At 31.4% G+C, this 27,277-nt stretch overlaps 1 protein-coding gene across 1 annotated transcript; it reads left to right on the top strand.

The window, feature by feature from the left end:
* Positions 1-5,007: 5,007 nt before the first annotated feature.
* Positions 5,008-19,738, top strand: LOC143067869 (EH domain-containing protein 1-like). Its single transcript, XM_076241458.1, has 2 exons — positions 5,008-6,079; positions 12,258-19,738. Exons 1-2 carry the CDS (start codon positions 5,171-5,173, stop codon positions 12,945-12,947), a joined length of 1,599 nt encoding a protein of 532 aa, XP_076097573.1. The 5' UTR covers positions 5,008-5,170; the 3' UTR covers positions 12,948-19,738.
* Positions 19,739-27,277: the final 7,539 nt, after the last annotated feature.

The following is a 27,277-nucleotide window of genomic DNA, read 5'->3' as shown; positions in this document are numbered from 1 at the left end:
CATTTTGAAGTATTACTGGATTCAACAAAGAGAGCTAAGAATCTTCCTGAACCCATCTTTGCAGTACACTGAAGGTTCTTGTAAACAGGGCTTTCTCATGCTATCACACACATTCATTCAATTTAGGACAAAGGATCAAAGTATTTCATATGTACATACAAATCAGTACCTATAAAATGTCTCTTACTTCTCAGAGAATTCTCTCTATAACCATCCTAAATTGTTCTAACCCTCAACTGTACATGTGACTCTAAGTGCCAAAGAAGCACATTAGTGATTTATTTACAAATGCAAAACAATATTTCAGCTGTCACTATGACTTGTACCATGTTCATCAAATCCTTCACTTTCTGTAACCAGAGCACGCTCCAGAATTACTCTCCCTTCTTTATATCTCTGGTTATCTTCTGTAGCAAACTCATAAACCCAACCAAGTTTAGCTTCACAGTTTTTACATGAGACATCTCTAACCATATGACGACCTGTTAACATCACTCTGTCTTGGACCTCACTATAGCTGAGATTCACAACTCTGTTGAACAAAAAAGCTCTTCCAGTGGCACCTGAAAAGTAAACATGTGCTCAATATGAAACTTGTATGTACAATAAATGCATATGAAAATGCAATTTAGTTATTAAAAAATTATACTCTAATAATCTAACATATCAAAGAAGATTTTGTCTTAACATTATACCATATTTCACGTACATGTTTTTACACCATTTCAATCTGATATGACACAAACCAAAACAAAACAGACCCTATTTCTTTTAGTATTCCTGTCAATTTAAGCCACACCTTTTGTTTAATATCCAGAATACTTATCTTTAGTATTATAGATATTTCACCTCCAACAACTACGCAATCATCGGGATAGTAGAAAATGTGCATCAGTTTAGGGACGACATCAGAAGATAAATGTAGGATAAAAAAATTAAATCAAATATGAAATATTTTGGGGTAGGACAGGGGTGGGTTAAAATTGCTACAAGTTTTGTTTATCCAAAATCAATTTTTACATATACATGTATCTATATTGCTCAATCAATGTTTTCCTTTTTAAGTTCAGAGAGGGGGGGTTAGTGAAAAAACTATGTGAATTAAATTTATCCTACATTGAACTTTTGATGCTGTCCCTTAATATTCAGACTGAACAAAAGGTACTGTAAATTCAGAAATTATTGCAATGTTTTTATTATTGCAATGTTTTTATTATTGGGGAAAATGCAACAGGGTTATAATTGCAGTAATTTAAACATGCATTGTGTAATTTTTTTATACAAAATAAAAGATAAAATTTTCTAAAAAAAACAACAGATGAAAATAAAATTTCAGAACTTCTGAAAAGGGCTTTCAGATCAAGCGAGTAGAAGCTGAATATGCTGAACGTACTGCACACTAAGAATTTTATTTAGAGGTAAGGTTAATTGAGCTCTGCACTTTTACTTAGTATGTGTAATTCCAACAGTCAATAATGTGTACAATTTCACCATTAAACTGACATTGCTGTCTAACAAAATGTCTAACCTGGAAAGAAAATCTTCATAACTAAAAATTCAATGATTTCTTTTTGTGCATATATTTTAAATAAGATGAAGGTCTAAAATATCTGACAATTTTCAAGATGTTGAATAGCATTCTTAACAGATTTTCACAATTCAAATTATACTCAATGTTTCCACCATGCATGCCATGTTCTGTTTGTTTTGTCTAATGGAAATTTAACCAATTATTAAAACATGATATTCAAGATATTTTTATATTCTGTACCTGTAAATCTTGTTGAGATAAGTTCTGCTCTATTAGTCAAAGGGGTGTCACAGTTGGAGCATGAAAAGAGACGAGTACCTCCAATATGTCTTAGAAATATTCTACCCATTTTCAGCAATACCCCAAATCTGTAAAACAAAATTTATTATAATTATAAGTCAGTGCTTTAGTATATATATACATGTACATGATGTAGATACAATTATGGTACAATACATTGTTTTTCATTGGCATTATCTTGATTTGGAGTTAATAAGTTTGTACAACACTGTCTCAGCTATGGGGTTGGTTGGAGCACTAACCCATGTTACCAGGGATGGTTGAAAATTTCACTCAAGTCATTTCACTTCATTTCATTGTTAGGATTACAGTGTTCTTCCAAGGGGCTTTTTGCATCAGGCTACTGTGATGCTTTATTGCTAGAATGTGATGCTATTTAAAATGATTTTCTTAAAGATAAGTTATGGATGTGACACTTTAACTTCTAGAAACAAGATTTTATTTCATAATTTTCTGTCTACCAGGATGATGTAAGAAATTTTAGGAGAATACTAAGGAATAGTGAATTATTTTAAACCACCAATTTTTTCTTAATCAATATTTTCAAGAATTGTCATTTGTAACATTTCCAATGTCAAGCCTTCCTCCTCTTAGTAAAGAATGGCCCTAATTCAGTTGTCTTGTTAACCTCAAAGTCTTTTCATGTCAGAAGGTTTCAGTCTTTTTCATGCAACCTTGGTAATTTATGTAAAAATTAGGGTATTTTATCAAATTCAATCCAGGTCATATCCAAGATCATTAATTTGCAACTCAACAACAAGTTTTGTCCCTGTTTTCATAAAAAGTTGAATAAAACAATTGATTACTTTTCAGCAAATGCTAATGAAAATTAAGTTAATTTTTTTTTAAATCAATCAAGAAGAAAGAAGTAAAACAAGTTAAACAAGTGTTTTTTAATGACCTACACGTACAATGTACCAACTTAATGAGCTACAAGATTAGACTTTTAATTATAGCCCAGAAATATAACAATGGCTTATATAATTTTTGCTCAGTTACAATCAATGATACAATATTGAATACAGATTGTATATTTTATTTAAAATGGCAGGGTCTGCTCATCCAGTATGCGCTTTTGGGTGAATGTTTTAGTCCGATGTATTTTTGTCAGTTACCGCTCTAGGTAGCCATCATAAATAAGTGATGCTTGAATGTGCACTTCGCTTGTGGAGACAAAACAGTTTCAATTTCCATTATTGAAGTTGTACTGTCAACGTATATTTGTTCTGCCTAACAGTTCCAATGGAAACTTTGTTATAAACATTGTCATAATATCTATTCCTGTTGGGACGAATATTCTATACCATTTATTCCGTTATGAACATATACTGTGAAATATATTCTTGTGGAAATAATATTCCAGAATATGTTTTTCTTTTGGAACTTATATTATGAAGGAACTTCTATTCCGTGACAGTACCAGCTTATAATGTCTGCCATGCAAGCTGCAGGTAAACATTTTTTCAATTCTTGTAATAATCTAACGAGCTAATAAACAGCTGCGCCATGAGTGCATGATACGCCCGACGTCTTGTGTGGAAGTTTTTTGCAATAACCATAAATAGTTTCAGAGAAAGTTTTAAGCAATAACCATATATTGTTTTTGAGATACGGCGGGACATATGAACCCCCCCCCCCCCCTTTTTTTTTTTTTACAAAAAAACTAAATATCACTTAAATAAAAATTTGAATCAAAACCAAAAAGTATACAGATCTTTAGATTAATATAACAAAGAAGTGTGTAAAATTTTAAGTAATAATCATAAATTGCTTTTGAGATACGGCGTGACATGTAAAAAAAAAAAAACTCCCCCTTTTTTACAAAATACTCAATAACTCAAAAATAAAATTTTGAATCATCACCAAAAAGTATACAGATCTTTAAATTAATATAACAAAAAAGTGTGTAAAGTTTAAAGCAATAATCATAAATCGTTTTTTGAGATACCGTGCGACATGTAAAAAACCCCTCCCCCTTTTTTACAAAATACTCAATAACTCAAAAATGAAATTTTGAATCATCACCAAAAAGTATACAGATCTTTAGATTAATATAACAAAGAAGTGTGTAAAGTTTTAATCAATAATCAAAAATCGTTTTTGATATACGGTGCGACATGTGAAAAAAACACACCCCTAGGCCTGTTTTAGATACAAAGTGCCGTAACTCAAAAAGTTTTAATCTTATTTTCACCAAAAGGTATACAGATCATTTGACCATCATAAAAAACAACTATAATAAGGTTCATGAAATTTGGATTGTGCGACATGTTTATGCCGGACAGACAGACGGACACCGGACATTTGAATAACATAATACGTCCCTTCAAAATTTTGACGGGGATATAAAAAGTGTGTTGAAAGTTTAATTGTTCTTACATGTATGTATCAATACTAAACACAATGTCACTAAAGACACCAATATTACCATGATTACTGATTACTCTATGAAGTTTGTAATACATCAGTTCCTAACCAAACAGAGCAATCAGCAAACTATTGACCAGTGTCCAATGTATTAATAACTTTTTTTTAGTGTCCAATGTAATAATAACTTTTTGTAATTGTTAAATTTCAACGTAAAAGTTGATAGGGGCAGGACCTTTTTCAACAGGTTTTTTTAGGCTCAGGATTTCAAAATTGAACCTTTTGGGATCCAGGATTTCTTTTTTCAAATTTTGGGATGTCCGGATTTTTTTTTTAAATTCGCAACCTCAGGATTTCGGGATCAGGACCTCCCCCTCTTAATATATATATATATATATATATAGAGAGAGAGCCTATTAAATCCTATAAAAGTCTTGAAAAAAATCAAACAATTACCTTGTAACATAATTTATCACAAAAAATTTCATTTTGTTTTGGAAAATATTATGATCATTGATGATGAGATAATGATCATACACGTATCTATATATGTAAATATTGACATAAAAACATGATTATGAGCTCATTGTTATTTATAAATGCTAACAGTGGTACGATTTGTAATTGAACTTTCAGAACACTGTTTACCGATTGGAATACTTGATGATGCGTATATTTTTAGGTATTTGGTTTCTTCTGGGCTGTAAAATCGTACAATGTTGTCTTGAACTTGGGTGTCAGCTGAAAAGAAACCAAAACATTGAATGACGTACACATACATACAGAACTCCTCTGAATTTTTGTCAACGTACCAAAAGATAAAACCCGAAAGCTTCCGTTATATTGCGGGAAATATTTATTTCCGGAATATGAATTGAGCAAGCGCACATAATATACGATCACTTCCGCAATATATGTCACGTCTGAAGGAATAAACCGACTTTAGAAGTGAAAGTTATTTAGAATTTCAAGATGAAGTGGCTTGACGGGAATAGCAAGCGGAAGGAACCTGAGGTATTCGATACTGTTGCCGATGGCCTTAAAGCTATATACAGAACAAAACTGTTACCTTTAGAGGAACATTATAAGTTTCATGACTTCCACTCCCCCCAACTTGATGATCCAGATTTTGACGCTAAACCAATGATACTCCTCATCGGCCAATATTCAACCGGTAAGACAACCTTTATAAGATTCCTCCTAGAGCAAGATTTTCCGGGAATACGAATAGGTCCAGAGCCAACAACAGATCGGTTCATAGCTGTAATGAGTGGAGATCAAGATGGAATTGTTCCTGGTAACGCCCTTGTTGTTGATAGTAAAAAGCAATTTAAACCACTCACAAAATTTGGAAATGCATTTCTGAATCGATTTCAGTGTTCAACATTAAAAAATCCAGTTGTTGATAGTTTAACAATTATAGACACACCAGGTATTTTGTCAGGAGAAAAACAGAGACTTGACCGTGGATATGATTTTGCTGGTGTGTTGGAATGGTTTGCAGAAAGAGTGGATAGAATATTGCTTCTTTTTGATGCACACAAACTGGACATTTCAGACGAATTCAAACGAGCAATTGATGCAGTTAAGGGATATGATGACAAAATCAGAATAATTTTGAACAAAGCAGACATGGTGGACCCTCAACAATTGATGAGAGTTTATGGTGCATTAATGTGGTCCCTTGGAAAAGTTTTGAACACCCCTGAAGTTGCAAGAGTATATATAGGTTCTTTCTGGGACAATCCTTTACACTTTGATGATAATAGGAAATTATTTGAACTTGAAGAACAAGATTTGTTTAATGATTTAAAGAGCTTACCAAAAAATGCAGCTTTACGGAAACTAAATGACCTCATCAAAAGGGCAAGGTTGGCAAAGGTAATAATTCCTAATTTGAACTGGTCAATTGTCCTTTCAACCAATTTTCATGGATCAGTGACTATTTGAAAAATAAGTTATTTAGATTGTTTGTTATCTTAAAATTTAATTACTTTCTTATTACGGGTAATACATGTAGGATATTAACTATATAACTATATTTAATGTGTGCCTACCATACATGTACATGTAAAAGGTCCTCTTTACTGTCAGACAGTTTTCATTTGACTTAGATCTCATTTTTTATTCATGAAAGGTGAAGTTTTCGTGGTTACATTTAAGTCCATATCAGATACTATACATCATGTGCATGTTGGTACGTGTAATAGGTCTACTACATTGTATACATGTATGAGGTGTATGCTTGCAAGTTGTACATGTATAAATGTCCAACTGGCAGGTGTCAACTACAATGTAACCTTGACTTCATTTTCATGGTTGAGTCGTCAAAATTAAGTTTTTGTGCCTTGGGCTTTATTTCTAATATAAATGAACTAGCTATATATAGTCTACATGCATACATCATGTACATGTTCATGTATATATATGCAAAAATTTAAAAGGTCAACTACATGTACATGTATATTTGGTGTAAGGAAATATTTTTTGATGTACATTTGTAATTGTGTACATGTACATTGTACATGTACAAATGTATACGTATATATGTCAGTCTCTCAGGTTTTATTTGACCTTTACCTCATTTCCACAGTTCATTGTATGATCATGATCAGTGTAAAGTTTTTGTCTTTGGTCTAGTTTTTTTAAACTGTAAGCAATACATGTCATGCATGTACATAATACATGTACATGTATGTCAACTAAACAAGGAATTATTTGAATAAGGAATAATTTTGAATTCTGGAAAATTGATTATTCATTCTAATATGACGTCCTTATTACGCTTTGTAAACAAAGCCGTGTTCTAATGAGCACAAAATATGTTTGTAGTTTTTAAACTTATCAAATATAAAATGTAATGAACAGACTCCTCGGGGAGGAAACGGGAAAATCCAAACATTTTTACGGTATTTTTGTACGCTTCGACCTATTAAAATAAAGTATTTGTCCTATTAGAATCGAAATAATTCCTTCGTGACATGCTCTATGCTCATTTTAACATGGGTAGGCATTATATTTGACCACATTTTACACCTCGCTAACACTCAGTGTAAAATATCGACAAATATAATGCCTACCCATGTTAAAATGAGCATAGAGCATGACATGAAGGAATTATTTCTTAATTAGAATTTTACTTTCACTATCATTTCAGTATGAATTTACTAACCACCCTTAGCCAACCCTATTTAGGTGGGTTTAGTTTTCATCGTAAATTTCTCATCAATGTTACTATATTAAGATTGTAAGGTGTACATTGTACATGTCTGTCTGGCATGATTCATCTTACCTCGACCACATTTGCATGGTTTATTGCATTGGTCAATGTTAAGTTTCTCTGCTTTAGTTGTATCTAAGAAACTATCAAGACTATTAACAATAGGTTAACTATATTTCTAGTTTTTAATGATTTCTCTTTTGGTTTATCTGACCTTTACCTCATTTTCTTGGATCATATATCGTGTATATGTGATACTTGTGTAGTATTTAAACTAACTAAAGCTTTAAATTTAGAATTACATCATGTACATGTACTTGTATCAACATTAAATCAATGGTTTATATTATAGTTAGTAAAGAAGGCGAGACATTTCAGCGTGTGCTGCGCACTTCATGCTCTTGTTATTCATGCATGTACATGTAATGATGTATATGCACTCCTTCAGACATTATTCATACACATTGCTGTATTGTTTCAGAAGTTACAATAGACAATCTGATATCCATATTTGGTATTCATATGCTTAAAATTTATTGTCTGGCATGCATGCATACATTTACATAGAAATACAAATAAAAGCAAATGTGGTACAATGTATGAGTGAGTGCCAATGAAATAACTCTCCAACCAACTTACAGTCTGTAAAAAGTAAAGATTTAAAGGTCAAAGTATGGCCAGCCGCCTTCAACACAGACAATTTCATTTGACAAGATTATTCAGTCCTAGTGTCCTTCACCTTATTCATGGTTCAATCGTCAGTAACAGATGTATTAATGGAACTTGGCTGTATATTTATTGTAAAATCCACATGCATATTCTTCCGACCTTTAACTATTTCCTCATTTTCAGGGATCATTATGACATAATGTCAAGATTTCATGATTCAGTCTTTTTCTCAGTTACTGTTCATGTGATCATGTCATGTACATGATATATAAAGTAGAAATAATTTAGTTTCATTGTTTATCATTTGGTTTTCAATCCATTACTGTTCATCTGTCTCATAATGTCAAGAATGTTTATCTGTAATATATATATATACATTCATGTAAGTTTTCATGGTTTGATCTGATTCTCATTTTTCTGCACTTGATCAAATTGAAACTTTAAGTTTAAAAACCGAAGTTTTTTATTTTTCTCAACCATGTGTCTACAGGATTAGTAGACTGCATGTACATGTATCTATGTCATGGAACAAGTTTGTTAAAAGGTTTCATGTAATGTCATTTCCAGGATTCATTGATCAGCTTTAAAGTTAAACTGATTACTTGTATACATGTACATACATTTTTTGTACATGTACTGTATGTATGTACATGTACATTTGTACCTACACATAAATTCTATGTGTTAAGTTTTAGTGATACCAGTTAAAATCCTTTAGAATGACTTTTAAAATAAAGTAGACAACATTTCAGTGATTTTACTCTTGTTTCATTTATACAAAAAATGTATTTATATAAGTACACTGAACTTTTTGTTTCCGTTCTCTAACTTAAGTTTGCCTCATTTTGAAAATTGAAGGGCTATCATGCCCTTTGGGTGTAGATCTTTATTTTTAATTGATTCACATTTTGTCATGTCAGTGCCTTTTAAAGCAGACTATAGTTTATTGATTGTGCACCATTATCTAAGACAAAATGGTATGGATATTTGCACATTATTGAAGGCCATACATACAGTCACCTACATGTACATGTATAGCTCTTTTCATCCATATTAATCTGACTCTGATGGATATATAAGAAGTTGTATGGTCAATCATACATTTTTGTACCACATATCCTTATTTTATTTATATGTCATGTACTATGAAATTAATTTTTTATTTGACATCCAATTCTGTTTCATCATGTTACAAATGTATATATATCACACAAGCTATGCTAGTATGGATTGGTATAAGCAGACTACCTTGGAATTAATTTCATCTCAACATTTCAAAATTCAGGGATCATTCATCTTACATGTACATGTATCAAATTAATGGTATCAAATTTGCTAACGACTTCCTACATTTCTACAAATGTACATGTGTTAAGTTGTAAAAATAATTCATATCAGATAACATTAACCTTGCTATCATTTGGTGTTTATATTTTAAGTTACAAAAAGAATTTATTATAATTCAATTTTGAATGTAACACTTCTTTTAAATGGTTGGCTGAAAGATGTTCGTCGATCAGCGCAAAGTTATATTATTTAAAGTTATCTTTGTAACTGCTTTAAAATATATTGTCTTAAAAAACATGGAAAAACTATTATGGACACACACAAATTTGCATAATAGATAAAGGAACTTCTAATAAGCTGACTTGATCTAATTATGTCAATGGACTTTTTAAAGGAGTCAATGTTATAAAATGACAATTTTTGTCTCTCTTGCAACAAAAATCGCTGAAAGCAAGATATATGGATTGCTATCTGACTATGACAAAATAAACAATTTTTAAGTTTTCTGCTTAACATGCTAAAGTTGGTTTGATATTCTTGTGATAGATAATAATGTATATAAACATGTACATGTAGCTATAATATTGCATGTAATCATACATGTATACAGAAATGCACTGTCCATAAGTACATGATAAGTCCAAACATATTTAGTTGTTTAAATGATTGACTCAAATTTAACAAAATAACAGCATCTTCTGATGGATTGATTTTAAAATCAGCCATACATTATATGTACATGTTATGATGTATTACAATTTATACAAATGTATGAAGCTTTTCTAAAGTATTAATTGTTTAGATCTTGAATAGAAAATGGGTCTCTACAATGTATGCTGTTTATATTAACCTCATCATCTGAGTACATTACTATAATCATGATAATATACATTGTTATTTATACATGTAACAAGGTAGATAATTAGGTGTGTTATAAACATTAATCAGACATATAAAGGAAAGTGAACTTAATTTAGCTTGTGTGTCATTCTCTTTATATCCATTAATATATATGTTGTCATATGTTGATATTATACATGTATATTGGATATAACAGCATCCTACTTCCTATAAAGTTCGAAGAAAGTCAATTCCTAAATAAACTATTTATTTTAGTATAAAAGCTTTAGGAAAACTATCACACATATTTTTCTATTTTATACCCCTTTCATAGCGGCATTACCCTTGATGTGTGTATGTCAACATTTCCCAAATCCATTCTCCAACTTAAGTTTGCCACAACCAAATGTTATAAAACCTAATGTTTATCAACACAAACACAGATCAAGTTTAAATTTTGATGGCATCACTTTACTGTTCTAGAGTTATGCCCCTTTACAAATTCTGTACTTTAGCTTAAGTTTGCCTCGACCAAATCTTATGAAACTTATGCACAATGCTTATGTCCACAACACACAGATCACATTTGAATTTTAGGAGTGCCACTTCTATCATACTCAAAAATCATATGCCTGTTTACAAATGAAGAAATTGATGATTTATTTTGGTTTCAGTTCTCTCACTAAAATTTGCCTATACCAAATATTGTAAAACTTATACATAATGCTTATTACCAAATTTTTGTAGTGTCACTTTAAACATTCTCCAGAATTATGGTCCTTTTTCATGTTTATAACATTATACATGTATGCAAGTGGCGGCATCATCTGTGTCCATGGGACACTCTCCCTATTTCATGTATTTATTTACATTTGTTTTCATCTTTATGTTTTTGGTCACTTTAATTTGATGTAAAGTATTGCCTCAATATTTATATATTGCATTGTATCTTCTAACTCTTAAATTGACATGCATGAAAATGATTTTTAGAAAAAGCTTAGGGAAGAGTTTGATATTTGTTTATCATATTGCAGTTTTGAATTTTGTTAAAAACAAACAGGAAAGAGGACATATAAAATGGAACAAAAAGCTCTCAATTTTTTCGAGTCCTTTGATTCTATCATAATTATTAGACTTTGAATATATATAGTTTTTTTTTAGATTAAACTAACTCATAAATGTTTATTACTTAAAACTGAATTGTTATAACTTATAACACTTATCACTTTTCCCCACACTTATCATTTTTTCCCACACTTAATTTTACATTATGTTTAAAAGTACAATTTTACTTTAGATATAAAAAGTGGTAATATGGGGAAAACACAAATGATACATACAGCAACCCAGTGACAAAATAACAATATGTCACTCAGAGGTCAACATATTATCTTATAATGGAAATATGAGCAAAACTTTAAAAAAAAACATGAAAGGAGACCAAGAGGGCAACATGTAGTCTTCAACAATATTATACATGACATGATGTTATCGACAGATGTCTATACAATATCAAGCTCTAAAATTGTCCTTACAACTGGAGGTTGAGCAACCAACAATCTATCATCTAAAATTGTCCAAAGTCTATACCACTGAGAACAAAATAAACAGAAAGAATTAATTATCTAAAGATATGCCATCTATAACAAATTCTCCAAATTTAGAATACAATGTTAAAGATAGACCATAAGACAACCAATGATGAGGTTTTTTACTTGTAACAGACACTTTAGTGAAATGAGTTTTTCTCTGTAAATTCAGAACTTATTGAGAGGTTTTTATACATGATTATAACATGTATAATGCAACTGGGGTAAGTTTTATGCTTATGTATAGTTTGTGCATGTATGAGTATAAAAATGAATACATTAGTTACATCTGTGGTATAAATCATTCACTCAATTTAACCTTACTGAGATACAATATGTAGGCCTTTACTGACTTCTTAGTCATGCTAGTGTTTGATTTGCATGACAAAGTTAATGTTATACTGACTAGTATTTTGATAGATATGTTACATGTACTAATATTTTCTCATTCTAGGTACATGCCTACATAATCAGTCATTTAAAGAAAGAGATGCCCTCAATGTTTGGCAAGGATGCAAAGAAGAAAGAATTAATAAAAGGATTAAAAGAAATATATGAAGTTCTGCAGAGAGAACACCAGATTTCACCAGGAGATTTCCCAGATATAGAAAAAATGAGAGAAGTACTCCAGCATCAAGACTTTACAAAATTCCATGCATTGAAACCAAAGTTAATTGAAACCGTTGATACCATGCTTTCTTCAGATATAGCCAGGCTTATGACAATGATCCCACATGAGCAAGAAAGTAGTGTAGGGGAACCAAATGTTAAAGGTGGGGCTTTTGATACAATGAATGAGAGTATGTTTGGTTATGGAAGGGGAGAAGGCATTGACGAAGGTCGTGGTGAGCATGAATGGATCGTTGGTCAAGAGAAATACAAATATGATGAATCATTTGATAAACTTAATCCAATCAATGGAAAAATTACTGGTGCTGCAGCAAAGTCAGAAATGGTCAGATCCAAGCTACCAAACTCTATGTTGGGGAAAGTGTGGAAACTATCAGACATAGACAAAGATGGTATGCTGGATGCGGATGAATGGGCATTAGCCAATCACCTGATCAAGATTAAATTAGATGGACATGAATTACCAAATACCTTACCAGATCATTTGATCCCTCCATCCAAGAAAGACTTGTAATTTCAAGAATTTAAGTGGTTTTATTAGTGAAAGGGCCTAGTCTCTTACCAGTCAAAAACTGTTATATTGTTATACACACATTTAGATTGTGACTTCTCTTGTACACCTCTTACAAATACTATGTTCTTAATCAATTACACTGTATTTTAGTAGATTATCTGATCTCTACATACAAGAAACATTTTTGTTTGATCTGATTTTAAGTCTTGTTTTTGTTAAAAAAAGAAAAACTGATACAGTAAAATTTCATCAACCATTTTTTGCTCACTTGGCCTACAGAATCTATGGGAGCTTTTGTCATTATTTGACTTCGTAGGATGACGATCATGACACAATTTTCAAGAACCTTCTCTTCTGAAGCCATGGGACCAATTGTGACTTATTTGACATCCCATCATCCTTACAAAGAGTAGAATAATAGTTATGTCCAGTGGCCCCATTGACAGACCAACATACCTGGTAAATGAATACATGTATATAAATATAGTGGTAATTAACAAAAGAACTTATTTAGAAAACTTTGGCTCAGTACAATAGGTCTTAATTTTATATCAAGTTGAGGTTTGAATTAAAAATGCTCAACCGATGCTAATTTTAGCATATTTCTAGCTAGTAGAAGGTTTTCAATAAACAGAAAGTGCAAGTGAAATGGGATTTATAGTCGAGCCTGCAACTTTTGTTGCAGAAAGCTCGACATAGGGATAGTGATCCGGCGGCTGCAGCTACGGCGGCGGCGGCGGCGGCGGCGGCGGTGTTAGCTCACTTCTTAAAAGCTTGATATTTTAGAAGGTGGAAGACCTGGATGCTTCATACTTTGTATATAGATGCTTCATGTTACGAAGTTTCCGTCAGTCACATGTCCAATGTCCTTGACCTCATTTTCATGGTTTAGTGACCACTTGAAAAAAAAGTTCAAATTTTTTGTAATGTTGAATTCTCTCTTATTATAAGTAATAGGATAACTATATTTGATATGTGCGTACCTTGCAAGGTCCTCGTGTCTGTCGGACAGTTTTCACTTGACCTCGACTTCATTTCATGGATCAGTGAACAAGGTTAAGTTTTGGTGGTCAAGTCCATATCTCAGATACTATAAGCAATAGGGCTAGTATATTCGGTGTATGGAAGGACTGTAAGGTGTACATGTCCAACTGGCAGGTGTCATCTGACCTTGACCTCATTTTCATGGTTCAGTGGTTATAGTTAAATTTTTGTGTTTTGGTCTGTTTTTCTCATACTATATGCAATAGGTCTACTATATTTGTTGTATGGAATGATTGTAAAGTGTACATGTCTAGCGGGCAGATGTCATGTGACCTTGACCTCATTTTCATGGTTCAGTGGTCAAAGTTAAGTTTTTGAGTTTTGGTCTTTTTATCTAATACTATATGCCATAGGTCAACTATATTTGGTGTATGGAAATATTTTATGATCTTTATGTCAGTCGCGCAGGTTTTATTTGACCTTGACCTCATTTTCACGGTTCATTGCACAGTATTAAGTTTTCGTGTTTTGGTCTATTTTTCTTAAACTATAAGTAATGTGTCAACTATATATGTTGTATAGAAGCATTGTTAGCTGTACATGTCTGCCTGGCATGGTTCATCTGACCTTGACCTCATTTTCAAGGTTCATTGGTCTCTGTTAAGTTATCTTGATTAATGTTAAGTTTATGTGACAGTTGTAATAAAGCTTAGCTTTATACATAGGACTATCAACATAATATCAATGATTAGTATAGAAGGCGAGACATTTCAGCGTGTGCACTCTTGTATTTCAGTTTGTCCAATCATTAAAGTTTTTTAGGAAAATTTGTAATTTGACAAACAAGTAAATGTTTTAATTCATATTGATAAAGGTATAAAATGTATCATTACATGTTGGATTACTTTTAGGACCAAATTATAAGGTCAGCTGTTTATGTAATAGTCATTTAATACATGTGTACATGTACACACACCAAGGGTTTACTGCAGGCAATATATTTAGCTTGGTTGGAAAATTACCATGTAATGATATTGATTATTTTCAAAGGCAATTGTATATAGTTAGAATTATTAAAATAAGCAGATGAATTTTGAAAACTAATTTTAAAAATTTCATTTCTAAATATGACTGAATTTTCCATACAAATTGTAGTTGTTTCATTTATTGTAATCTATTGATTATCTTTTTTTTTCTCATGATAATCCATCCTTTGTGTCAAAGAGAGGCTTTATGTGATTATTGCTGCAATAAACCACTTGACAAAGAAACCAATAGGTTAGATAAGTGCCTGATTTTCATAAAGAGTTAGCTTTTGTTTGAACATATTCTTTAGGTAAATTTGTTGGTAATAAATTTGTTTATACATTGTAAATTTTGATTTATTTTATGAATTCACTAATATAATTTATATATACATGTGTTAACCACAATCTATGCATGCTGTGTCTTTGTAACTAACTTTTTTATGTCAGTAGAATGTTAACCATTACTGGAAGTCTATTGTAGATATTAGTGTAAGGACTTACTTAGGAGGGTACTTTGTGGCACTTGTAGTGTTCCATAGAAAATGCATGAAATATTAATTGTCAAGTATGAAATTTGCCTATCAAGCTCATTATTAAGCCTTTCCTCATTGACTATAAATTTAGAACCAAATATTTCTATCCCCATATGTATAGTCATAAGTTGTTGACTGATTAGAGGGTAATAATAGGACTAATTGCCTACAGGAAAAAACTATTGAGTTTGTATCAATATATATACACCAACAGGGTTTCGAAAAATAAAAAAGTGAGGAGATTTGAAACAGTTTGTGCAATAAGTTTCTTCCCTATGTGCACCTCAGGGACATTCAACTAGTTAATATACTGACTGTTAGACTTTTTGATCTGAACAATTAAATATTTTATTTAGTCTTGATTGATTTATCACTACAGTCTTGTATAGATCTTTAATCAGACTTGTTTGTATCATACATGTCAATTTGTTTAGTCAAATAAGAAAATCAACCTGTTACCCCTCCAAAATTGCAGCCAAAAGAAATAAGCTAAAACTTAAATTACATTACATCAAATATAAATATTCTGATGAGACGGTTTACTAGCACATACACAATGTATGAAATAATTGTATCACATATATATTTCTGAATAAAATTGCTGTTCCTTTGCTTCAGGATTTGAGTGTGTTTAGGGATTTTGTCTCAAGAATGCAAACACCACATCATTCTTCAACAACAACAATAAACCCTCCCTAACTGTCATTGTATCTTCACAGGTCAGTGATAGGATACACTTGCAAGATTTAATAGTTTACTAGTATTTAATGCCAAATATTAAATATCAACATTAAATGACGGGTGTAGTGAAAGAAATGTTTTAAAAAAGGACAAGAAAGGAATGTTCGATGTTAAATGTAATATAAATAGTTACTTATATCTACTGTAATTACCCAGATGATAGTTGATTTACAATATAATAAGCATGATTTATAATTGATTTACATTCTTTAGATAAGTTATTAGTAGTTATTGGTCATATTTACTTTATCTTTTATCAGTTATATTTATTTATATTGTAAACATAAATATTTATGGGTGTGTTATAATGAATGTTTCTGACTAGGAAAAAGAGTCGAAAATATAGGAAAATCTTAATACAGATATGATCAAGGATAAAAATGTAAATTTGCATATTTTTGAAGTTTATTTATCCCATAAAATTGCTGCACTCTAAAAACTTGAGATGGTCTTGTTTGGCGTACACTTCACAAGTTTTGTTTCTGTAAGATACTAACTTTGTGTTAGCATAGTATTGTTCTGGTAATAACTTAAGTTTTCATGTTAAATACAATGATGAGGAAATGTAATTGCTGTCATAGTCCATTGACTTTGGAACTTTTGCTGAGTTTACATGTTAAAGTTTGTGATTAGGTCAGATTTAGGGGAATTACTTATTGTGAGTTATTGATATTTGGTTTATAGATGTATAAGCACTAGCATGTCTCATTCTATTGAGATTATTTGGCCCAAGGTCACCCCCAATCATGGGTCGTTAACCCTTGAAACTTTTGCATAGTTTACTATTAAGTTTGTATTTATGTTGGTTGAAGATGAACCACTTATGATGTATACAGTTGTACTAGCCTTGGCAGTTCTCGTGTGGACATTATTAAGAGATTATTTGACCCTCCACTTCAGTCAGGGAATTGACTTTGAATATTTGTATAGGTTACATGTCTAAGTATTTCTATTTTGATTTCAACATTTGCATTATGCTATAAAAATTTCATTCAAATGTATCAATTTAAAATCAGTTCAAATTGACACTGGCGCTGGTTTAACAAAATATTAAATGGCAGCAACTAAGTAATATATATTTGACACATCAGGCATTAGTGATAGTTACTTTGTTAGTGTAGTTCTAATTCAAAACCTTAACTTTGTATGCCCCTCTTACAGTGAAAATTTTTGGTCATTGTAGATTTTGATGAATTGATATCATATGCATACCCAATGCATATATTGATTTCAAATGGATCTGAGTTAAGATAGATTTACAAAAAGAAAAACCAATTCAGAAGTGTTAAATTTATCTGAAGGAATTTTTAATAAATCTACAAATTATTTATTGTCTCTGTGAAACATAAAAAAAAATGTCATTCAGTACATAATATTTTATTTACCATTGAAACTATTCACATATTATGCCCATTTTCTCTGCTGAAAAATGTATTTACTGTTCATGTCAATATGTTGACTTGTTACACTTTTAGTATAATTTATTATGAAAGATGTATCATTCATTTATAATTATACATTGCTTTTTTCGTGTATTGCCTGAAAATGTTGATTGATTAAATTTTAATTATTTAAAATTGATGGGTGTTCCAGGAAATAATAAAACTAATAGTGATTAACTGAATGCCATGTAATTTGATGGACATTTTTGCTTTCTTTAATGGTGTACATTTGTCATCATTGAATGTCTGCAGGAGTAATGGTTTCTCACAAAAAAAACTTAACAGTTGACTGATTCTTTTGAAATTGTAAACAGAGAATCACTTGCAGAAAAGAAAGATCTTAGATTAATTTGAGGAATTGTGGCCCCATCCAGTTCCTTCAAAAATCTTTTAGAACGGTCAAACACAGTGTTTTCTTTGGTTTGATGTACAGCTTGCCTATTTTCTTTGGTTTGATGTACAGCTTGCCTATTTTCTTTGGTTTGATGTACAGTTTGCCTATTTTCATTAAATTTGTTGCAATTGTTTTATGTTTTTTTTTTTTATTATTGAAAAAAAAATTCTTTCTAAAAAGCAATATTTTCTTGTGAGCACACTAACAGATACGCCTTGTGCCCTGAAATATAAGTTTATACACTCCACTTTATTGCATAATTTTGTTATTTGCATAACTTTCATTTGCATGGAACTATTTCCTATCATCTAATGTAAAAATGAAAGTCTGGATATTTGCATAGCCTGACATTTTTAATCAAATACTCAGTTTTGCGTATTGTTGAAGGTAACATAGTTCATAACATCTGCATCATTGGGTATTTGGTAGATAGTTGTCTCATTGGCTATAATACCACATCTCATTATTTAATATATACATTTTAGTTAATTGCTTAGAATAATGACATCTATATACCATTTTGTATGTTAGATTGATGTTTTATCTTGACCATTGCTGTATCATACTACAGTCGACCTAGTCTTTTATTGTAACCTGGAACATCTTATTGTAATATAATACTCAATTGCTTTAATGATCAAATCCATAAATATAAAGTGTCTTTGATTTAAGAAGATGAATTGTAAATGTAATCGATTTTTTCATTATTTATGATTTATTTGCTAGATTTGATTGCATATGTATTTGTAAAGTTTGGTTTTTGCCTTACCTGTATGAATGTGATGAAGACATTTTTAGGCTTTACTTTTTTAGTGAGGATGTTGTCAACATCTAATATTCCAAAATTACTTTTATTTAAGTCATCTGTAAGGATATAGTGAGATTTCTGTGTCTTCTGTCTTTTTTTTTTATTTTGCATTTATTATTTGAATGCATTTTAAAATGTTAAATCAAGTGAAATTTGAGCAGCCAAAAAAGAAAAGATTGTGTTATTCCAATTCATTCTAAAAGTTTACCCAGGAATATTTGACATAATTCTGTTTATTTTTTTATTATTGAAAAATATATCAACTTTTAAAGTCTGGAGAGATAATATAAGTTAAACGTCCATTGTAGTAAAACACAGGGTTCAACTTCAAAGTATTAGAACACATATTTTATTTTTATTAGTATCCATATGAATACAATCACATTCAGACAATAGATATCAAGAAGAAAATAGGATAAATCAACTAAGAGAATAAGAAAGAAAATAAGTTTTTAAAACTTATAAAGTTTTTCTCAAACTGCTGTAACATTTCTTCAATACATATGAAACCAATACGAAATTAGAAATAATACTGTATGCTGGGGAGAAAAGTTCTACAAACCCCCATGATTTAGTAATGCCTTTAGTTATTGCCTAGTAATCTTCAAATTCCAAAGAAGGTTTACTATCATCAATGTCATGTAGGGGTAGTATTAGGGGATACATAGCAGTTTGTGTCTTTCATCTCCTACATTGGAATTTGTCTGCTTTTGACGAGAATGTATTTAGAAAATTTAGTTGAAAAAGTATGTTTCAATATTAGAGGAAATTCATAACAACAGCTAATGAAACAATATGGTAGAATGCTTTGAATGTTATGTGTATTATTGTTAATGATATGAATAAACACTTTCATTATGATTTAAGTTGTTTTGGGTTATATTTTTAATATTTTGTTTGTTGTTTAGTATCTTGATGAAAAATATTCAATAGTTCAGGAAGAATGTTTAAAAATACCTTTGAAAATGAATACACATCTGCCACAATCAGAAAGCAGCAGTATACATTCATGTAGTTTAGGCAACCTTGGCACTAAAAGTCCCTTTTTCATTGATATTTTGCTGATCAATCATATAGAACAAGCATAAGACATAATTTTATGGAAGTAATAATGGTTTTTGCAAACTTAGACCCACCAGCAAAGCCTCTTTCAATATGTACAGAAAATTCTTAACAAGTAGGTCATATATTTACAAAATTCAATCTTACTATGATTATTTATTAACAGTTGAGTCTGAATCTATACATCCTTCAGACAATTGCGCCTTTCATTCTTTCAGAGGCCAAAAGCTGACAAGACTGATAAACAAGTTCTATCTTTAAAAAGGATTATATTTGACTCTTAAAAAATGGAAGCAAAATCTTTTATACATATATACTGTTAACTTTAACAAGTAAAATAACAAAAAATACCGATTTCAAATCGAAAAGTCCCTTTTACAATGACAAAATCAAAAGTACTAAAAACAAATCAAAACAACTGTCATATTCCTGATGTAGTACAGACGTTTCAGTATGTAGAAAATGATGGATTAAATCCTGTTTTATAGCTAGCTGAACCTCTCACTTGTATGACAGTCACACAAAATTCCATTTATTGTAAATAAAACAGACATAATAGGTAAAAATGTTAAACACAGGGCTACAGCAGTGAACATTGTGTTATTATCCATCTTTTACACTATATAAACATTGTCAACAAAGAAAAACAAAATGACATAGACCAATCAAATGAACTAAAATGAAAAACAAGAATAAAATGACATTCATTTACCCCTTAAAAAGTACCATCATTGACATGAGGTAACAGATGGCGGGTGTTTGGAAAACGGCTTACATGGAAGGAATGCAAAGGCCTTCGATGTGAAGACAGATGACTTTAATTATTTCTGTAATCCTCCCATATTTTATTATAATATTCAAGAAAGTCTGGCTGTTAGATTACAAACGTTTTTTATGAATTTGGGGTTAATTTTACTACCTTTTAACAAATTTTGACTTTATGGATGAGACAATCCGTGAAGATAATATTGTTTAAGGACATATGGCATTACTTAAGTTACTGCTTTAAAAGTATACCTGGTTTGTCGACTGAATCGTGACTAATTCAGTTTTAAGCTGAGGTGCCCTTAAACAAAAAAAAATCATAGCTAAGGATGTACATGTTTATGTACCTGAACACACGGAGAGTTATATATGAGTTTCACTAGTCAACTTTATGAAGGGCAGTACTGCATACTTCACCAGTGAATTACGTGATGCTATAGGATCTCTGAGATTATAAAACTCCTGCTAATTAGTTCACTACGAGAAAGACTGTTGATACTTCACCATTTGGCTATTTATAGTAGGATAAAAAATAAAACAAGTAAAATAACAAAACTAAGGAACTCAAAACGGAAAGTTTTCCAATGGCAAAATCAAAAGCTTGAACAAATGAAACGAATGGAAATCAACTTTCTTACTCTTGACTTGGTACAGATATTTCCTTGTGTAGAAAATTGTCGATAAAACCTGGTTATATAGCTAGCTACACCTCTCGCTTGTATAATAGTTGCATTACCAACAATATGTGAGCAAAACAAACACAAAAGGTAAAATTTCCAAAGTTAGGGTAAAGCAGTCAACTCTGTGTTATAATGTTAATCACTATGAAAATAAACAACAAAGAAAAACAAAAAGCTTATGAGCAAAAATGAATGACAATAAACAAAACAAACGACATAGCACAACAACATAAAGGCGGGACTGGTTTGTGACCCTGATTTGCAGTGGTACAGCGGTATACTACTATTGCCTTAATTCGTCATCTTTCTGCTCAGATATAAGTGACGTTCTATAAAGTCCGAGTAACAGCTGTAATTTCTTGAATACAGAGTGATTTGGAACAAAAGTTGGTATATTGCTGCTTACATGGTGGAAATTTATAATTTTAAAATTAAAATCGTCTCGTTTGACAAAAGATTTGTTTCGTTTTGAGGACGTGACTCCCCCCCCCCCCTCCCCCCCCCCCTCCCCCCCCCCCCCCCAAAAAAAAAAAAAATAATCGGCATTCCCATCGGAACCAACTACTAGTATATTTCTCTACATGCCGACTTGTTCCTTGGTTCTATGGAGGCTGATTTTATACATGAACTTCTTTATAGGAAGAACGAAAATAAGTTAACATTATTCTTTAACTATACTTTCCGCTATATAGATGAAGTTCCCTCAATTAGAAATCAAAATTTGGTGACTATGATAACGCATCTATCCCATCTTGAGACAAAAGATACAACACATACAGATAAGGCTGCTTCATATTTTTACTAACATTTAGAAAGCGATAATCAAGGTCGGTTGAAATCAAAACTTTAAGACAAAGAGATGAGTTCAGCTTCCCAATTGTTAACTTTCCAATTCTATGTAACAACATTCAAGCAGCACCCGTATACGGAATGTATATCTCCCAGTGTATACGATATTCCGGGTCTTTCCCATCATTATTACGTTGAAAGAGGTTTGCTTCTCACAGGGAAGCTACTATACCAAGAATTTCAAGTGGTGAAATTGAAATCATCCCTTCAGGTTCTTAAACTTTCCTGACGCCATCACGAGTTGGTTGACGTTTATGTTTAAAATGTCGAAACAACAATCCCGTCTCCTATCTCCAAATGTGTCCGACCGATTGAGACTTATCACCGGATTTGTACTTAAATGAGCAACACGACATGTGCCACATATGAAGCAGGATCTGCTGACCCTTCCGGAGCACCTGAGATCACCCCCAGTTTTGTATGGGGTTCGTGTTGTTTCCCAGTTAATCGTTTTCTAATTATACTGCGAGTAAACAGTTTCACAGTATATAATAAAGAACTTCTTTCACTGAGGACAGTTTATTTTTATTCTACAAACAAGATGACAACGTGCTATATTTGTACGGAATTTTGTTCAGGTTAGATATCCGATACAAAAAGGGAAGTCCTCAAATTTGCTGTTAAGTGTAATGTTCATTGAAGCGACTGCATGGGGAAATATGATTCCCCATAATTTTATTCTTGCCAAATGATATGTTTCGTATGTGGTATTACCTTAGTGCTCATGTATTCCTAATTCTTTTACAAGACTCTCTAAGAAGTACAATTTACATACACAAACAACATGATATGAAGCCTTGTCCGCAAAAACCACAAAATATTCATGGTGAAGAGATGGCCGATTTTTTCTTCTTCTTTTTCTCTGAATACCGACTTTGGTAGACAATTTAAACAGGTTTTCAACTTATGGATTCGATGTTTTATCAGCAACCTGAATTAACGATAATTTTGTACGCAGTAAGGATGATTTTCGTAAAATGGCTGAACAGAAAATACTTTATTTTCTAGATAATATGTCGAAGGCCAAAACATGTAATTAGATTTAAAAAACTTTGTATAATTCGTTATCATAAATTCCCAGGAAGATGCACGTCGGTTGAGGTTTATCAGGAAGTGGACAATTATCACAAGAGATCAATAGCTATTAAACGCTTAACCAAAAGGGCTATTGAAGATTGAAATTTATGAGTCAGTCATTAAAAAAAGAAAGAAAAGTGCGTTCGTAGACATTGGATTCACGAATTATCTATTATAATTAGAATAAACGTTTCATTAAAACAAAAATGTAAAATTAGTTCCAATTGGACAAGAAAAGGAGAAAGGAAAAGGAGAAGGTCCGGTAAGGTCTTATTTTGGCCTAAAATTTGAAGTACATCTGATTAAATATTTTTGAAATTTTTTAAACACTTTAGTATCGTCTTCAGTCAATTCAATTAGATATGAAACAAATTTGAACTGGTTTGGTCATTACAGACGCTCAAATTCAAGCTTAGATATGAAGAATCTCTCAAATATGTCACAGAACACTACCTTTTAGATAGTTTATGTCTAAATTGGGAGTGGCCGCAAAAACCGATTGAAAATTACCACATATGCTGAAATTGTGAAGATTTCATTAATTTTGCGTGAATTAACTATGCTAGTACCTGATGCATGTGCATTGTATTATAAAAAAGATAAATAAACTAAAACGTCAAAAGTATACACGTTTAACATTTTTTTTGCATTTTGGGCCCAAAAAAAAGGTCTTACAGGGCCTACTGATTTAAACTGTAACTTACAACCTGAAATCTTTAAATCAATTTTAAGTACTATGTACATGTACCTGTGGTAGTGTGTTAATTTGGATATTTATACTTTGATATTATGATATTTTATATTTGATGAGTGAATTATTTTTAATTCTAAGTATTTAGTGAGTAGTTCTAGTCATGCTCCACTGGTTATGTTCATAGTATGATCTTTACATGGCTCAGTATGTTTTGATATATTGGTCATTTGTGGATTTTACTTATAGGTTAGACAATACTTGGTCATGTTTTATGAAGATTTAAGCCCAAGGCAAAGCCGAGGGCTTAAATCTTCATAAAACATGACCAAGTATTGTCTGACCACTTTAGAACATATTCACACTTTCGAGTGACCTTACAAGTTTATCCTTTTCCATTGTAATGTTCAAACCTAAATAAGAGTTCACTTTTTATAATGAACTAAATGTAAAACATAGGTAATCATCATTTCAATGGAATGAAAAAGCTCGGATCTAGTTAGTGAGGACCAAATGGATAAATTGGTTTTTTTTTCTGCTTAAGGTAAAGTTTAATACTTATATATCTTGAGATTTTTGTTATTTTAAAAGGCAAAACAATGTTATATGAATCCCCTTTTTGAAATTTGATTTTTTTTTATAAATGATAAAACTATCTGTATAAATATTTAAATTCAGATCATTCAACATAAAATATCATAAAATGCTTACTTTTTATTGATAAATTCAAATGTAGTGTTTCTCCGAAAAAAAATTCTTTGCTTTAGAAAAAAAATTCCCTCAAATGTCAGGTACATAAATTAAATAAGTATTATTTTACCTACATCCTGACCAAAATTGTTTTTGTTTATTCTATATTATGTGTGTATCGTTAGAAAATGTGTGAAAATTTGGAAAATTAAAAAAGTTTTGTTTTAATCTTTGCTCTTTCATCATTTATCAGTATAGGCTCTTTTCCCATGTAAAATGCCTCAGGGGGTTGCAGACTTCGGTAGTGCAGTTATTAAGAGTTCACTTTCATAATTAATTGACAATGAAAAGTCATTCATGTATAGCATTTCATAGTGCATGGAAAACCATGTACTATAAAAATTAGAGGGGGAAAAACTGACTTTTCATTGGACGAGAAGGGGTGAGTATGTTCTAATAGTTTGTATTGTGGAACTTTTTCTTGCTTTGGCTAATTTAGTCATATGGTCATTTTGGAGGGAAATTCTATTGTTAGCTCAGAATTTACTCATACTTTGATACTCAAGACAAATGTTGGGCAACAAAACACACATATAAATATGAATGGTCAGAAAGAATGATTAACATTTGTCTTGAGCATGGCTATACTGTTTTAATAAGCTTATTGTGTTATGTTACTGTACGCTTTGCTTTATGTGTACTAATTCAATGTTGTTATGAACTTGAATGGAATGATCAGTAAATGACTATCAGAAGAATATTTGGTAGAATACAATATATTAAAGGTTAATATGTGTAATTTATGATGAGAACAATATTATATTTCTCATGGTTAACATTCTATGTAAATAGATTTGTATGTAAAAAACACGAGAAACCATAGCTGTTCAGTAGGAAATATTTGAGTATTGTATTTTAGGTATTGTCACCTAGAATGAATAGAGTTATCTTTCTTTGTAGTGATTATTTGTATTTGTATTGCAGGGTCATTTCATATTATACACAATAAAACGAATCCATTGATCCGGAGGTGTTTATTTTTATATACGACCAAAACAGCCTGGTTACATACCTCGGCATTCCATCAACAAAAGTCCAGAAATAAAAGCAATAGAAATTGAAGCCTTATCAGTAACTTTGAATTTGACAGTTGCATCCTTCCATGTTCCCATTCAAACAGACATCAGGAAATTCATGAGATTAAGGTTTATGTCACCAAGATTGTTCACAGTATTGCCTGCGTTTTTAAGGAAGTTATTTTTTAAGATGTAACTGAATCTAGACGATATTTCAACAATCAGTTCATGTCAATCAGCTAATAAAATAATTCTAGTTTGTACATAATTACCAACTGCTACTGAATCAAACAACGTCCAACTTGAAATTAACCTAGTATATCGTATATTTTGGAGCTCTTTTTAAATCAGAGAAAAAAATAGTTACACAGGCAGAAATTCTTAACGTAATAAAAACATAAAAGGAAGAAAGCAGACTTCAGCAGTTTCAATTCTTATAAAAGAGATATTCAAAATTAAAAATGGAGGAGAAACCGACAACTCAATAGAAAAAAAAAGAAATGATAGACAGAATACTAGGTAATACCAACCCCACTAAAAACCGTAAGAGACCTAAGGACGGTGGGATGATAAGCAGACCCTGGTCCTCATGTGGTTCAATAATCCATAATGCTCCTCAAAGTTAGGTACTCGAACTATTAATAGAAATTAAAAAAAAACTGTATGCAATGAAATTGGACATAATGCCTTTTTGTAATTGACTAAGCTTAACCATTTTTTTTTTTATTTCTGTAGTAAATAAGAGTGTACAATAAAGATGTACAAACTTTGGAGTTATTAAAGGTTCGTACAGAACTGAATTTTCAGAGAATTTAACTGTGTGATAAAAAAGACTATTCGCTTGAGCATCATATCGGGCCTTTGCAGGTTGCCAAATTTATGAAAAGTTTAATATTGCTTCGTACCCTGAAAATGTTTTAAATGTCTCAGCTTCGAAACAAGCCATCACAAATATCCAAGTTTATGAAACGGACAGAGGAATGGGAAAAAAAATGCCACAATTGTCATCGCCTATGGGAAATGAATTGCGCTTGACCCATGTGGTATACGTCTTGTTTCTCATGGTAAGTAAAAAAATGCATGGTGAAAAGTCTCATTCGCTGATTCACATACGGGGAAAAGAGGACGGGATGGTGACTATGACAATTGAAACACATCAGTGGTCATGTGGGACACAGTTATTCCAGTTGTTTCAGTCAACCAACTCATGATTGCGTTCGTAAAACATTCGAAGGAATGACCTTCACTTTACCAATAGGAACGCCTGGTTCAACAGATTCCTTGTATGCAACATCACGTCATAACAAAATCATGATAGCAATGATAGGAAATAATTTTAGTTCTGGTATATTGAATCAACTAGGAGATATATACTCAATATGGAGGTAAAGTCGGCATGTTGCTTCGTAAAAATGGAAAGTTCACAACTAGAAACATCAAACGTCTCTTTAATTGTAAGGTTTTATTCCCAAATGACATCCAATGTCATTTTCTAGAGGCGAGTCAATAT

This window comes from Mytilus galloprovincialis, chromosome 3 (genome assembly GCF_965363235.1).
Source record: "Mytilus galloprovincialis chromosome 3, xbMytGall1.hap1.1, whole genome shotgun sequence".
Lineage (NCBI taxonomy): Eukaryota > Metazoa > Mollusca > Bivalvia > Mytilida > Mytilidae > Mytilus > Mytilus galloprovincialis.
Note: the sequence above shows the minus strand (reverse complement) of the source record. Positions and strands in the feature narration are given on the sequence as shown.

What these genes read in the sequence shown, in the direction of transcription:
- LOC143067869 (XM_076241458.1), top strand. Translation starts at nt 5,171, where the DNA reads ATGAAGTGGCTTGACGGGAATAGCAAGCGGAAGGAACCTGAGGTATTC. An exon ending in AAAGGGCAAGGTTGGCAAAG is followed by an intron (nt 6,080 to 12,257) that starts GTAATAATTCCT and finishes TTCTCATTCTAG; the next exon opens with GTACATGCCTACATAATCAG.